Genomic DNA, 11,896 nt, shown 5'->3' on the forward strand with positions numbered 1-11,896 from the left:
GGTAGGGGGAGCCCATGCTATCTCTTTTTTCTGGGTAAGGCTGGCTTGTCCTTCTAAGAAGAACCTAGAAGGGGTGTGTTCCAAGTCCTTGACCCGAGAGAGCACTTTTCTTTCACCATAGCAGGAACAAGGCAAGGAGACAGTGTGGTACCAGGATGCAGTAGTTTAGATGGGTAGTGCCATCAGTGCTGAGCAGCAGGGAAGGTGGCTTCAGGAGGCAGGAAGGTGGGGCAAGTCTGGCACTGGTGTCATCTTATGGCAAAGATTTACTCGGCGCCATCCACCCCTCCGAGGTGAGCTTCATCAAAATTGTCCAACTGTCTTTGTTCACTGTAGCTGTGCAAAGGGACCAGGCATCCACAATACTCAGACCAGCTCATCCAAAAGGATACCGATGCTCTGAGTGGCCTCTGAGGGACCAGCAACGGGTCTGTTACACATGGGACAGACACAGCGTACTTCCAGCCACTTTACCAAACACCTGTGGGGGGTAAAAAAAGACCTTAGCCATGTTCTCTTATCCTTAGAGCCTAGCTGCTTCTCAGAAAAAGAAAATACATCCCGACCACTTCCCTAATTTAACCTTCTCTGCTTGCTTGGTGTGCCCATGCCAGATAGGATCTAGGGCATTGCTATGGGTTGCAGGCTAGTCAATGGCACATAACATCAACAGAAGGTGCTCCTGGCCCATTTTTAGCATACACCTCCAGTGGATACTTACTTCCGGTGAAAGGCATGTTTGCAAGGGAGCAAACCCAGCTCATCCTTCCCCTTGAAGTCTTCCAGACAGACTGCACAGGTTTGCTGTGGGGGGAAAGACATGTGAGACCTGAGGGAGAACGTCACTCACTCATCCTGAAAATCTGTGATCTCATGTCCATCTGAGCAAATTCAGCTCCTGCCTGACTCATCTCTCAGTCAGAGCAGTTTTGGTTCTATAAAATTATTCTAACATGATAGCCACTGGCCACATCTTGCACATGAAAATGACCCCAAGATGAAACGGAAAATGTTTCTTCAGTCACAACAGCTGTATCTCAAGTGCCCAATAGGCTTATGTGGTAAGTGGCTACCATACTGAACAGATCAAATACAAACCATTTCCATGACACGGAAAGTTTCACGGGGACAGTGCTGCTTCAGAACAATGCTTTTCAATGCATTCGATGAGAAGGCACTTAGCACAGGTGTTGGTAGTAAGTTAAATTTTTCAATTTCACCCTACTTTTTATTTTATGTTAAACTTTGCCATAGACTTGACTCCTAGCTGACATTCTGGTGTGTTTTCAGAGGCTGCAAAGTGCACGGGAGGCACAGCCTTTGGGTCAGCAGCCAAACTCCCTGTGGACTAAGCCATGAGCGTTCCCGATCTATATGTTAACTTTCCTAATTTCTCCTTCCTCACTGTTTCAGATTTATTATAACTTAGTCCAAGAAACAAATGAATTTGCAAAATGTTTTGTCTTGTTTTTTTTTTTTAACATCCTACATCCAGTTAGTTCAGAATCAAAATGTGACAGGACAGGGAGACGTGCCCCAAAGGGTTTTCAATATATAATCTCTGTAGAAACATGTCATATCTTTCTCCTGCAGAGTGATGGTGGGTTCAAACAGCCAACGTCTTAGTTAGCAGGAGCATTCTTAACCATTTCCCCATCAGGGCTCATGATATGCATGGATAAGAAAGGAATAGGAAGAGGCCGGTTCTAAAAGTGAAGGGTTGAGGGCCTGGAGTCGACAGCGTAATACAACAAGGAATGGGATTGTGCAGGGATAGGAGAGAAGTGGGGGCATGCAAGAATGACTATACTAGGCAGATTGAGAATCCGCTGAGTTGGAATATAAGGACATTGCTGAAATCTATCTATGTCCTTCTGGTGGAAGGGCAGTGGGGACTGCTGTGGCCACCTGTCAATCAATATTTCTGCAAGTCTGTTTAAGATCCTTTTGTTTTCTGCTGTGCCAATTCTAGAGATAATGAATTCACTTTATTGTTTACCTGCTGACATGAGGGATTTTTATTTAGTCAAAGGAGATATGAAGGCAGGGATGGAAAAGATTCCTGAAAGCACCCAGGCCAGAGCTGGAGGAGAAAAGGTGTCATTTGTTTTATCTGCTGCATACTGCCCCAGGACACTTACCCCAAAAAGCTGTAACTTCTTGGGATCACCTTTAAACACCACCTGGGAAGCCAAGAAAAGGGAAACATGAGGTAAGAAGAAGCCAGCCACAGGGCTGGAGGCCTCAAAAGAATCAACCAACAAAGCTCTCAGCCCTCAAAGCCCTCAGCCTCCTCCCTCCCCCCATGAATGAGAGGGTTTGGGACACTGCCTGGACAAACCAGACTCAAGACAGGAAATGGAGTTCAAGGCAAACAGTAGAGAGGAAAAGCTGGAGGGGGGGAAAGCTTTGGCATTTTACCTCCTTATAGCCATACTGCTCACTCTGTGCCCGGTTCCGGAGTTTGCTGAAGGAGAAAAAGACAGAGTGAGTTACTATAATTTTGCAAAACTCAGTGGTATCCAAGAAGAGGGTGGCCAGCTGTGTGGGCATTCTTTTCTTGTAGGGTGGGAGTAAGGGGGCAGAGCTCATCCTATAGATATCCTGAACTCAGCAGGATCACTCAGAGTTGATTAATGACTAAGACGCTAATCAGGCTCAATGGTCTCACACTACACTGCCAAGTTCCACAGACAGGGAACATCACTACCTGAACAGCCCACAGAGCTCATCCACTCCCCTGTCTATCCCAAAAGAGAAATTCCTTCAGCATATATTTTAAAAAACATACTTAGTCTTCAACAGGAGGAGTTAATTGTGTACTTAGTTAATTCTGACTCACGGTGGACCCTACAGGCCAGAGAACAGCCCCACTGGGTTTTGTGGGATGTAAACTTCACTGGGACAGATCTTCAGGTCATTTTTCCTATGGAGCAGCTGGTGAGCTTGAACAGTTGACCTTCTGGCTATCAGCTGAACATTTATTTTAATAGTATTTTATTTATTTTTGATCAGCATATGAATTCTCATTTCATCTAGCCCAGGTGCATAGCTCATAGCATTTTTAAAACAATAAACATAATTTAATAATTGGAACATGGAATGTACATAGGTTTTTTTGTTGGATTTCCATTCATTCATTATCGCACATTTTCCTTCTTGTCCTCCCTCTCCCCCAGTTCGCTTTTTCTTTGGAAAAAAGTTCTTTCATTGTCACCTGAGCATTTTAACCATTGTACCACCAGGGCTCCATGCAGAAAGGAGTTAAATGATTCTTCAAGGGGTACTTCCATTCAGCCAGAGTAGCAGAGTAGACAAACAGTCTCTGTCAACTCTGGGGGATTTTCCACCAGGAGAATACAAGTATTCTAGAATCAAAGCACACTCTTCCTTTCACACTGCCAGATAAACACATGGTCTCTTTCTTTGTTTTCCTTTTAAGCTAGTGACCTGCATAAAATGTTAACTCTTCGTAGTCAAAATACCAAAACCAAACTCACTGCTCTCAAGCCGATTCTCACTCTTGCGGACCTTCATTGTTTGTGAGGCTATAAATCTTTATGAGAGACTGTTCCATCTTTCTCCTGAGAGCAGTCTGTGGATTTGAACACCAACCTTTTGGCTAGCAGCCTGAAGTGTAACCTACTATGATCCAACAGGCTTCTTAGCCAAAATACAGCATGTGGTTATTAATAGCAGGCACGTAATAGTTACTGAATACTTGCTATGCATCAATATCTATACTAAGTATCACTGAATCCAAACAATCTTACGAGGAACTGATTTTCTTTATATGAAGAAATTGAAGCCTGGAAGTATCCTGCCCAAACTTCACAGGGCTACTGACACAGTCTATCTGAGGACATATCCTATGCTCGTGACCATATAATGCGGACCATTCACCAGATTCCAGCTTTCCTGAGCTGCTCAGCTCTGAAAGCATGATCTGGTCTTGGGAAATACCCCACTTTTTGTTAAGTAGTTTCCTACAAATGGTTAGGATCATGACTCCTTATGAGGTTTTGGGGAGTGTTATTTGCAGTAGGGGACAGTTTCACTTTCAATTTTCCAAGTAATTTATGTGGCCTCCTGTAAGTGGCTTCATACATGGGGAGCTCTGGTTATAAGTATGTAATGAGTTACACTGCTAACCCAAAGGCAGGTGGTTCAAATCCACCAGTGGCTCCTCAAGAGGTAGATGGGTAATCTCCCAGGTGAGTTACAGCCTCTCAAAATGTGGTGAAGGACCAGCGCTGTCTTGGACTGATACGTGGGCAATCAGGGGAGCTCTCTGCATTGCTAACCCAAAGGTGGGGCCTTTCTGGTGGTTCAAATCTTCTCTGGTGGCTCCATGGGAGAGATATGGGCTATCTCCTCCCATGTGATTTACAGCCTGGCAAAGAGTGAGAATTTAAGTCCCCAGTGGCACGAATGGTTTGGGCTAAACTACTAACATAAGGTTGGTAGTCTGAATCCTCCTAGAAGTGTTGCAGAAGAAAGGCCTGGTAATCTGCTTCCATAATTAAGAAAACCCTATAAAGCAGTTCTAATGGGATACAGCAGAGTTGACTTGATGCCAACTTATTTGATATGTTGTTGTTGTTATGTGCCGTCGAGTCACTTGCGACTCATAGCGACCTTATATACAATAGCCCTAAACTCTGGTCTGTCCTGTGACAATCACACTGTCTCCAATACACCCTAGTTGGGACCAACACATCGCTGACCCTCCAGCAGTTTTATGAGTCCATAAATCACATGGAAGGAGACTGCCTGTCTTTTTCCTTTGGAGCTTCCGGTGGATTTGAAACACCAGATAGGGGCACTCTTTGGGGTTAGCTGCATAACTCCCTACGGACTAAGTGACCAGAAGCTGGAGTTTACCCACAAGATGAGATCACATTTTATTTTTAAATGGTTGGGAGGGGAAAAAGGCAAAATAGCATTTCATGATGAGTGAAAATGATACAAAATTAAAACTTGTAGTCCACAAAATTTTAGTGGACTACAACCATGCTCACTCACGCAAGGCCTAAAAGTATATACAATTTGGTAAAACTGTTGGCCTGAGTTAGAGGAAAAGAATCTCAAATCATGGAAAACCCCAATCAAGGAAGATGAGATAAGACGTTGCTGGAACTAAAAGAGCCAAGGGGTAGAAGAGGCAGAAGGTGAGTAGAGCCCACGGTCAAAGTCTTGCCTAGGGAGCAAGTCAGGTTGCCAGCCACCTCTGGCATTTCCTGGCAAACTCCTATGTTCCTGGAGTCACTCAAGAACTCAAGTCCAAGTGTATTCCTGCCAGGGCTGGGGGCTGGGCACCATCTAAACTCTCTTGGCTGGGGTAGCACACCCACACCTCCCCTCACCTCCTCTCCATTGTTCCTACTCATTCACTGGCTAAAAGCCTAACCCTTGGCTCCTCCTATCTTTTCACCCTTAATTTTGCAGAGAACTTTTGGTCCTGAAAAAGGAATAAATGTAAACTCACTGCCATCAAATCAGAAATGACTCATAGTGGACCTTCCAGTGAATTTTCAGAGGCTGTAACTTATAAGAAAGATACTGCCCATCTGTCTCCAGAAGGAGGAGCTGGTGGATTTGAACCAATAGCCTTTGGGTTGGCAGTGCAACTCTTCACCCATTAGTACACCAGAGCTCCCCTTAAGTTATATAGCCATATGAATTTATCTCTTCACTTTGCCCCAAGACCCAAATGAAAGGGCAGGGCAGGGCAGCATGCATCCAATGTCTAAATGAGCAACTATTATTATATAAACTAATAGTGAGGCCAAGGGTGGAAGACAATGTTCTTGTTGTCAGAGAGCTCACAAATACCTTCTGAATAGAAATGGCCTGTCCTACTCTGTTAGGAGTATGTACAAGTAAATAAGGAAGTGGTGAATAGTTGCTTTTTAACTCTGGAGAACAAGGAAATGTCATACTGTGTCTTCTTTTGAACTTCAATTGCCTCATCTGCAGCATGGCTACAATTGTGTCATGTGTGCTATGTCTTGCTGTAACCAATGCCTACAGCTCACTCTTCCTCTTATTCCTATCCAGCCTGCCTGGCTCCCTTGGTCATGGGCTGACCCATGAATCTACTTGAAGCCTGACTCTCACAGCCTGGCACTCAGAACAGGGAAGGACCTCAGAGCCGCACCTCCACAGGGAGATTCCCAGTTGGGATGAAATGGGACCAAAAAAAGTTACGAGGGAAACAGGGCAAAAGGCAAAGAATATGAGCCCTGCAGCTGGGGAGGTAGTGCCAACAACTTGAGGCAGGTGGCCTTCTCAGCTGCTGGATGAAGCAAAACAGCTAAAAATACCCAGATTTCATCAATGAGACCATTTCTAGCTATTTCCAGTGGGCTCTCCCTTGTCTCTTTCCCCTTTTGAAACAATGCAGCAAGGCCTGAAAACAGAATTGTTTCTTTCCTGCCAGTTCCCACTTCACTGTCCTCTCCATCCTGTGTGGGGCAGAGGTCTCTTTTAAGAGAAAGGGAAAGAATGAGGGAGGCGGAGCTGGGAGTGGAGTCTGGTCTTGGCCAATGAGCTCACTGGGTCGGGAGCAGTGGTCATGGGCCAATTTTGGCTGAGGAGGAAACTGAGAAGCAGGAGAGGAAGTGGCTTCTGTGCTTGTGTATCTTGCTATATATAGTCACCCACAAGCTGTCACATACCAGTGGGTCTCTGGAACCATGAAACTCCAGGGTCAACTGGCTGCAGAACCCAAGAGGGCGGAGGTATGAAAGAACAGATTACTGCAGCAGGGACAGGTGGTGCTGGGCACTGCCTCAGCAGGGGAAGTTTTCGGTATCATGTGGTTATTGGTCTGTTCTTTCGCTCCAGCCAAAGAGAATATTAAATCAGTAATACACAGTTACCATCCTGTTCCTCTCCAGAACCTCAGTCTCTTAACGGTAAGAGGGGGTCATGGGTGCCACAGAGAGTTCTGGTAGCTTAGAGGTAAGGAGTTGTACTACTAGCCCAAAGGCATCTGGTTTAAATCCATCAGCTGCTCAAAGGGAGATGGGCAGTCTCCTTCCACATGCTTTACCGCCATAACAACAATATGGGTACCACAGCTGCACCCCACCTCCCATTTATTCACGCGGTAGAAATCATGGAAGGCAAACATATGGAAATTGCCTGAGACATGGAGTGTTACCAGGTTAGTCCACCTCTGTTTTCCTTGCTATGTCTGATGATCTTGAGCATGTTCTTAATTGTCTGAGCATGCATTTTCTGATCTATAAAGTAGGACATACTGAAACACTGTTTAGTATGCTTCTTTCTATATGAAGCATTGTTTAGAAAATTAAATGAGCTAATGGCTTTGTAAAAATGTTAACCACAATGTCTAGCACACAGAAGTTATTTGGCAAAAAAACAGCTAAACATCTAAAGTCACATCATCTTAGTGGCAGAATCAGAAAATGTGCTTCTTGGATGCAAGCTATTTCCTCTAGACTCTTTTCTTAGCTATCTTTGCAGCTTTGTGAGTATGTGTTGAGGGTTGGGGGCAGGGAGGGAGGAGAATCAAACAGTAGCTTTTTGTCGATTCCTCCTAGCCTCATCATAAGTCAGTCTTCGGTATGTCTCCATCTTCAGTCTCTGAGGAACTGCATGAATTGTTTGAGAAGAGGCATGGGGGAGGGGGATGGGCAAAAAGAAGACAGAAAACTCAGGTCTAAGACAAGGAGATGGGGGAGTAGGGGGTAAATTAAACCAGAAATTGATCCTTATTGACATTACATAGATAGAAGCAAATTTTAGCATCTACTGTGCAAGAGGAAAAACAAATCACAATCTTCTACATAGAAGATTCCTCTCTCTGAGACATGGAAGCTCTCTGTACTGTGAGGTCCCCTCAGTTCTCACTGTATGTCTCTTTGTGTGCATCCATTCTGGTTATAAGAAAGCTACAGCCACAAGTATGATGTTGTCCCTGAAGTCCGAGTTATTCTACCAAATTAAGGAACCCACTAGGACAACAGGACCCAGCAGGGGTTGATGTCTACTGATTTGACAGTCTGCTAGAAGGTATCTTAACATGTGAGCTCTAACTTAGCTCCAGGTGGCTGGTGTCAGGGAGAATATGCTGTGTTAACTGGCTGATGCGAAGACAAAGAGAAAGGTGATGATGGGATCTACATCCACAATTTGGGAACTGGATTCATATTGATCCTTATTACTCAGTGACTGGGATAATCGGGATGGGAGTGTCAGAGGCAGTGCGATCGGCACAGGACAGAGCAGAGTTTAAATTTGCTTACTATGTCTCTTGTACTTAATGTAAAGACTATATCTGTGTAGGACTATATCTAATGGCTAAGGATGTTTAACCTTCTTTGGATGTACACCACAGTCTCTTATAATGAAAACTGTTAATATCCTCTCCCACTAAAACACCATATTGATTTCTACCTTAATATCAGTCACATTTCCAAATTTTCTATTAGAATAGCCATTAGCTACCCCTATACTTTTTCCAACAGGAGGTAAAGAAACAGTCCCTAGAGCTTATCACCCTCTGCCAAACACAAATCCTTTCCTGGATCACAGAGCAGTTAGGAATAACTGGCATTTTCATTTTTTCACTCTCAAAAATAAGAACTCACAGGGCAGGATAAACAAGCAGCTCTCCAGACATCAGTTTGCTAATATTAGCATTGGGAGGGTTGACAACATGATTTCCCAGGAGGGTAAGGAACATGCCGCTGAGGTAAATGATGCCCACCTCTCTGCCCCTCTACCACTCAATGAGTGGCAAGGAGTGAGAAAAGACCCTTAAATAATAACCAACTGTGTTACAAGCCTCCATCAGACAACCTTAGACTAACTGGCCTCTAAGAGGCAGGAGCCAGCACATGGTGACCTTATATGCTCTGGGACAACTTGATAGGCTGATATAAATAGAAACACCAGCCCTCAGGGGCCCAGAGGAGGGCAGGCTGAGCTATGTCCTCAGAGCAGCAGCTCCAATAGTAATGAGGCTAGTTCCGCCTGTGGAGTGTCACTCAAACTTACTTTCCCCCCCAGCTTCTTTCCTCTACTCCCTCCTCCCTGGTCTGCCAGCAATCTACTCACCTGATAAAACAGCAACAGAAGAGGAGACTGAGCATGAAGACAACGATGCCTGTGCCAAAGATGACCATGTAGCTGTTGAGGGAAAGGTCCTGAAAGATGGGTGGCATTGAGCAGGACTTGTTGGTGCCAACCAGTCCCAGGCCGCAGAAACACCCTGCAAAGGAGGAAGAAAAAATATTAAGAGTTGGAATTTTATTATTAGTTTTGATGGCAGCTAGCAGGGGTGGAAGGGTAAGTGGCAGAATCTCTGCTCCTCCTGTCTCTGGTTCAATGGCTCTAGATTTAACATGTTGCTGCAAATGACGGCACATGTGTTTCTAAGCACGGTTGGCAATTTAAAAAGTGTGCAGCAACGTTTTTAATACCTACTAGCTGAGTGATCTTAGGTAAAATCATCTAACCGATCAGTGAAACGGGATAGCGCAAAGTAATTAGAATAGCGAATAGCGCCACCAGGGTTGTAGATTCAGGCAACTGGCAGAAAGTGGGGAACTCAATCCCAGAGAAGACAACACATACAGTGACAAAATGAAGAGGCCTGGTTAGGAAAATCTGTATTTGATTTCCAACTCTTTCTTCAGTTACCTGTGTGACTTTAAGAAATTACCTCTCTACACTTTGTTACAAAGAAAACAAAAAACAATAAAAGCAATATACGATGTAAACCAAAGTCATCTGTCATTAAGACAACTAACTGCTCCAGCCAATATTAGAACATCCACCTGAGGTTAGAGCACTGTTCCAGAAAGTGACAGAGGAGAGGAATTACGGCTTTACCTTCCTAGTCACCTTTCCCCTTTCTATGAATGTTTCAACATACACAATCCCACAAACACAATGGCACCCTGGGGGAGCTTGTTGAAGTGCAGTATCTCAGATTCACCCCATACAACCTGAGTCACAATCTACTACTGCTCAGGTGATTCCTATGCACATTCTGTGTGAGAAGCACTGCCCACTCAATGGTAAACCCCATTCTTGTGTGACTTAGGGATAAATCCAGATCTAGCTACTATTCATAACTGTTACTTTCCCTCTTGCCAGTTTTGTTTTGAGGAAAGGTATGTGGCCTGATTCTGGCCAGTGATGTACGAGAAAAAGCTTGCTGTGAAAGGAAAGATAGGCAAAGGAAAGCACTGACTGTTCTTAAGACAAATAAGTTCTATGATGTCATTCTAAAATGCCTGGAATGAGGACAATCAACGTGTGGCTCTAAACAGCAGTCCAATGCAAAGACTATGGAGGAAAAGAAAATTGGAGGGCGGCTTGGGAGCCCTTGACAATGCCAGCCGAGTTAATGAATGAACAAACCCTGTGGCTACTAGGCCCTGTTGGCGTAGTTGGTTAAGTTGCTGGACTTTCATCTAAGAGTTCATAGCCAGAAAATGAAGCACTCTGTCCGGTTAGCATTATAACCTCAATAACCCAGTGGAAGGTTATGAACTGGAATAAACTTTTTAAAAAAATTATTAATTTTAATGAACATTTACAGAGATTTTGGATTTTCATTCATTCATTGTTGCAGTTTTCTCCCTGCCCATCCCTCCCTAGGTTTGTAAAACCTAGTGCAGAGCCCCACATTCTCTACTTTCAGAGCCTCGAGGTCAGCACAACCTGCAGAGAGTCCCTAGGCTGACAGAAGGCTCCCTTGGCACAGTACATCCCCATTTAGATAGTAATTATTATAAAAGAAAATGTGTGTGAATGTTTGAAGGAAAAACCAGTATGTTTTGCAAAATTTACTTACATCACAGTAAAAAAGATTTTAAAACAAGATTCATGAAATAATTTGCTCACCAAGAGACAACTAAAAAGGCATAGCTCCAAAGGCCTCTCAGTTCTTGGGCCCTCAAGATGGGTTTTAGGACTTTGTTGATATGGACATTAAAAGCCAAGATCTACTAATATATCCTTTAATATAACTAAGTGCTAGTCACCACAAAGTTACTCAGCAGAAGATTGGCTTAAGATACTGAAAGTCATCATAATGCACACCTTGTCTTCATTCTGTATATGAGTGGTGGCCATAAAGAGGCTTCCCGTCAAACTTCTTTTAGATTTCATGCCTAATTTTACTGCCAAGTCCTTATTTCAAACACTTGCATTACTCACCACAAGCTCCTAATTGATGTCATCTCTGTTTCTAGACCTGCAGTTCTCTAATTAAGCCCACATGCCTGACACATCCTCCCACTAAGTTTTTATTATGTAGTTCCCAAACTCACAAATGGTTTCATGTCTTCTTAACCATTCTCTGAACTTCACACTTAATTTTCCACCACCACGTCTGTGATACAATCTACTAATTTATTTCTTGGCCAACCTTGTACTCACCTGCCTCTACGACACCTTTGTTGATGCTGCTTTCTGTGCCTGACACACCCTTGTTCTACAGATGTTCAACAGGTCTTTGCTACTCTAGCCAATCTATTCTTCCCTGAAATCTATAATGCTCATGGTTCTGGCCACTTGTTTATTGGCTGTCTTACATTGCCTGTTTCTAGCATCAATTTAACCCAAACATACACTAAATGCTGTTTATGATAAACATTATTAAAAACACAGACAATAAATAAAGTATGGAAAAAGTTATTCGATCGACTTAACAAAATAAAAAAGGCAGAGAGGCTCCACAGAGGAGGTGTGTCTATGGAACGCATGTGTGCCTCAGGGTATGTCCTGGGCGGCAGCAGTAGCAGTGATAGCAGTGATATCAATGGCTACTATCTTAGGAACAGATTTGAGGCTTTGAACACTAATGAACTAAGGCCAGATGAGTTGTGGGAGGATATCAAGGGTATCATCC

General features: G+C 43.8%; 1 protein-coding gene across 1 annotated transcript; it reads right to left on the reverse strand.

Moving 5' to 3' along the window:
- Nucleotides 1-366: 366 nt before the first annotated feature.
- RNF122 (ring finger protein 122) lies at nt 367-9,486 on the reverse strand. Its single transcript, XM_006901575.1, has 6 exons — nt 9,456-9,486; nt 9,091-9,244; nt 2,422-2,467; nt 2,142-2,183; nt 722-804; nt 367-481 (listed from the first exon to the last, which is right to left on the reverse strand). The coding sequence occupies exons 1-6, from the start codon at nt 9,484-9,486 to the stop codon at nt 367-369; spliced, it is 471 nt and encodes a 156-aa protein (XP_006901637.1).
- Between the last annotated feature and the right edge of the window lie 2,410 nt (nt 9,487-11,896).

The sequence above is a fragment of the Elephantulus edwardii genome, unplaced genomic scaffold, assembly GCF_000299155.1.
Source record: "Elephantulus edwardii isolate Elephantulus edwardi_28Jun2011 unplaced genomic scaffold, EleEdw1.0 scaffold00334, whole genome shotgun sequence".
Taxonomy (NCBI): domain Eukaryota; kingdom Metazoa; phylum Chordata; class Mammalia; order Macroscelidea; family Macroscelididae; genus Elephantulus; species Elephantulus edwardii.